The sequence below is a fragment of the Microtus ochrogaster genome, chromosome 4 (assembly GCF_000317375.1).
Source record: "Microtus ochrogaster isolate Prairie Vole_2 chromosome 4, MicOch1.0, whole genome shotgun sequence".
Classification (NCBI taxonomy): Eukaryota; Metazoa; Chordata; class Mammalia; order Rodentia; family Cricetidae; genus Microtus; species Microtus ochrogaster.
Window position 1 is genome coordinate 29,097,054 of NC_022011.1, and position 4,468 is coordinate 29,101,521.

A 4,468-nucleotide genomic window follows, 5' to 3' on the forward strand; every position below is an offset into this window, starting at 1 on the left:
ATGGTAACAAGGACAGTGGTGATGATGATGTTGATGATGGAGATGATAGTACAAGGACAATGGTGATGGTGATGATGGTGTTGATGGTGGAGATGCTGATTATAATGACGATGGTGATAACAATCACAGCAGTGATGTCACTGGCTATCCCTGAAGGTTCTTGGCACTTGTTTTTCTTCCTCTAGACATTTTTATCTTTGGTTCCAACATGTCTAAGAGTCTGATGTAAGTGACAAGATATCAAAACCATGCCAACTTCTTTTTCAACTTGAACACATCGTCTTGGACTTGACCGAGGGTTTAGGATAAATATGTGACTCTGGATTTAGATAGCTATTCAAGGGAAACACATCCCAGCCTGGGAAATGGTAGCGCTCCCTGAGTTTGTTGGTGTCAATATAATGTCTTAAGTCAGAACAAGAACAATTCTGTTTGTTTTGGGTTTTTTCGGTTTGTTTATTTGTTTGCTTTGCTTTGCTTTTGTGTTGAGAAAGCAGACTGAGCCAGTCATGGATACCATCCAGGAAGTAGTACTCCTCCAAAGTCACCCACATCACCCTGATGCCATTTCTGAGACCATCTCCGGGCTCTGCAGGAGGGGTTGGCCACCAGTTTTATCCCTGTCATGTCACTAAGGAGGAGCTGAGAGAGAGAGGAGGTGTCAGGTAGGTGGACACACAGGTCGTGGCTGAGACAACTTTTCTGCCAGGCTGATTTGGAGCTGCAGATCCCCCCAGCTGTGACAAGGCCACTGCAGGGCCAGAAGCCAGGAGCCAGATGGGGACAGGCAATGGTGGCCCTGCGGTGGGCAATACCCTGGACTCCCACCAGGGTGGTAGCAGCAGAGAGAGAGGAGTGAAGTTACTTGAGATAAGCCTGTCTGTCTGCTGACAGATTGGGTGTGAGGGAGACCTCACTGTGCACTGAGCAAGTTGGCGGAGGAAAGAGCCAACCTTGGCAATGCTGATATCAAGAGATCGGGTTTGAGCATGAGAAATGACCCACCAGCCTAAGTATCCTCAGGAGGCAATCTTACTGTGCACAGATACGGCAAAGGCACAGAGCCCAGTGCCTGGCACCCAGAGAAGACACCACGGTGCCTCAGCCTCACATCCTGCACATGTCCAGGGTGCAGAGCTCAACCGGGCTCCTCACTGGCTCCTCTTCCTCATTCCTGCCAGACTCTCCCATTTTGCTCCCACGCCAAAGCCCAGGAAATATGAGCTGCAGCCCCGTGGGCCATAGGGCAGTCGGGGAGAAGACAAATGTTCTGTGGGAGGGGTGGCTCCAGGGTCACACCGGCGTCAGCAGCAGCTAGCTGCCTGCCTGCATCCTGGGAAACCAGACTGAAGCCCGGGCTGGGGCTGTGTGGGGGCCCTGGCTTCAGGTTGGTTCTTAGTTCTTTTCTCCTCATTAAACGCACTGAAGACCATCACCCTTGACAGGGAAGGGTGGTGGCCAGGCAGATGAGAATCCCTGCAGCTCTTTCTCGGATCCTATTTCAGGGCCAGTGTGTTCCTGGAGTCTGCATCAAGGCAGACTGGGTGGAGACCCTAAAGTGCTCTGAACACCAGGGAAGACCCTAGCTGATCCCTTGAAGTAATAATTCCAGCAACCATTCCCAACTCTTTTGCGGGAAAATTCCCTGAGCCTGACCTGAAAGAAATGATCCGGTCCTGGATGACCAAGTCCACCTCTCTTCTTGTGGATACTTTGTATCTTTGTGACAAGTTCATTGATCATGGCTAGGAAACCTGATTATCCATTGTTCATCTGGAGCCTTCCTGTGACTAGACCTGCCTGGGAACAAAATTCATCTTTCTTCATTTCCTTAGTGAATTCTGGAGCCTAAGGCAAGGTCTGTGGTCCTACCAATACTTATTCCACAGTTGCTGATGTCATCTGGGCAAAATGGAAAGGAAAAATGAGAGATTTGAGCAAACACAGCTATGATTCTCACTCTGTTTCATTTTGAGCACACACACACACACACAGAGAGAGAGACAGACAGAGAGAGAGAGAGAGAGAGAGAGAGAGAGAGAGAGAGAGAGAGAGAGAGAGAGATCATCACCCTAAAGTAGCATCTCTACTCTTGAATGCAATACACTTCATAGACCATGAAGAGGTGAGATTATTCTAAAAGGCCCATGAGTGGCTGTTAGGACCAGAAGGCATCGAGGGTACAGCTGTCGCTCTGGTCCTCTGCCCTTCCCAAGCTACCAACAAGGGCCTCTCCAGGGAAGTAAAACCCGGTCGCAGGCACCAAGGAACTGCGCGCAGCATCTGAGCTGAGAGCATCCACCGAGTGCGGGCGGCGCAAGCTGGCTGAAAACCAACCACCTCCACTTGCCAGCATAGCTTCAGAATGTCAAGTACCGTGTCCTATTGGATCTTCAATTCTGCACGGAATCGAATTGCTATCTTACAAGGGGGTAGACGCTTCTACTCAAGGGGTGCCGCAAATAGGAACCAACCGAAATGGAGGCTTTCTTCTCTGGCATCACCGACTGTGAAGACCGGTACTCCGCGTGGTGGCTTTGCTCTGCAGAAAGCCTACAGACACACATCAACCGAGGAAGAGGATTTCCACTTACAGCTTAGCCCTGAACAGGTCAACGACATGCTTCGCGCTGGCGAGTCATCTCACAAGATTCTTGACTTCAACAAAGGAGTTCCAAGTTCAGTGTTACGGTTTGAGAGCAACCAGCTGGCTGCCAATTCCCCAGTGGAGGACCAGCAGGGTGTAGCTTCCTGCATGCAAACCAACGGACTGATGTTTGGCATTTTTGACGGCCATGGTGGCCATGCATGTGCCCAAGCGGTGAGCGAGAGGCTCTTCTACTACATGGCAGTGTCCCTGATGTCCCACCAAACCTTGGAGCAGATGGAGGAAGCAATGGAAAACATGAAGCCTTTGCTGCCCATCCTCCAGTGGCTCAAGCATCCTGGGGATAGTATTTATAAGGATGTCACCTCCGTACACCTGGACCACCTTCGAGTCTATTGGCAGGAACTTCTTGACTTGCATATGGAAATGGGTTTGAGCATCAAAGAAGCATTGATGTACTCCTTCCAGAGACTGGATTCGGACATCTCACTAGAAATCCAGGCCCCCCTGGAAGATGAGGTGACAAAGAACCTATCCCTCCAGGTTGCTTTTTCTGGGGCAACAGCTTGCATGGCCCATGTCAACGGAGGTCACCTACATGTAGCAAATGCTGGCGACTGCCGGGCTATCCTTGGTGTCCAGGAAGACAATGGTGTGTGGTCCTGTTTACCTCTTACCCGGGACCACAATGCTTGGAATGAGGCTGAGCTATCCCAGCTTAAGAGAGAGCACCCTGAGTCTGAGAACAGGACACTCATCATAGATGATAGGCTGCTGGGTGTCCTCATTCCCTGCAGGGCCTTTGGGGATGTCCAACTCAAGTGGAGTAGAGAGTTGCAGCGTAGTGTGCTAGGGAGGGGCTTTGATACTGAGGCCCTCAACATCTACCAGTTCACACCGCCCCACTACTACACTCCACCCTATCTGACGGCCAAGCCGGAGGTTACATACCATAGGCTGAGGCCCCAAGATAAGTTCCTCGTGCTGGCGTCAGATGGTCTGTGGGACATGCTGGGCAATGAGGATGTGGTGAGGCTGGTGGTGGGCCACCTGTCCAAGGTTGCTTGCCATAAGCCGGACCTGGACCAAAGACCGGACAACCTGGGGCTCATGCAGAGTCTGCTGCTGCAGCGGAAAGCCAGCGGACTCCATGCAGCTGACCAAAATGCAGCCACGCATCTGATCAGACACGCCATCGGGAGCAACGAGTATGGGGAGATGGAGCCAGAGCGACTGGCCGCCATGCTGACATTACCAGAAGATGTAGCCAGGATGTATCGGGATGATATCACTGTCATGGTGGTGTTTTTTAACTCAGAGTCAATTGATACATACTCTAAGGAGGGTTAAGAGTCTCACCCTGTCTCCAAGGCTAACACAAATACCCTTTAAAACATTTCCACTTAGTCCTGAGTGAGCCATTCAAACCTTATTAAAGAATAGGCAGATATAGGTTGCTGGGTGATTGACTAACTAAAGAAATCCAGCCTAGTGAAAAAGCATTGGCGATGATTTTTGTGTCTATGCGCACCGGTCAACTCTTTTATGCAGCAGACAGAATAGAGTCAAACTGGCTTAGGCTCACGTAGCCCGTGTCCTCTATAAAGACACTGTCAAACTGTGTCATCCTGTGCTTCTAAAGGATAAATTTAAATCATGATGCTAAGAATAAAGAACTTCAGGATCTTCGGAGACCCAGTTGCAAAATTTAAAAAAAAATAAAATAAAAAAAAAATAAAAGGCCCATGAGTATGCATGGGGTCAAGTATTCTCCTCATTTAATTTTTTTTTCTTTTGCAAAATCCCAGACATATATATTAGTGGGCAAGTGGTTCATTGAGAGTCCATGAAGCAGACTGC

General features: G+C 49.6%; 1 protein-coding gene across 1 annotated transcript; it reads left to right on the plus strand.

The window, feature by feature from the left end:
- The first annotated feature begins 2,331 nt into the window (after positions 1 to 2,331).
- Positions 2,332 to 4,180, plus strand: LOC101997793 (pyruvate dehydrogenase [acetyl-transferring]-phosphatase 2, mitochondrial-like). The gene has a single exon (XM_005345778.3). The coding sequence runs from the start codon at positions 2,366 to 2,368 to the stop codon at positions 3,956 to 3,958; it is 1,593 nt and encodes a 530-aa protein (XP_005345835.1). The 5' UTR covers positions 2,332 to 2,365; the 3' UTR covers positions 3,959 to 4,180.
- The last annotated feature ends 288 nt before the right edge of the window (positions 4,181 to 4,468 follow it).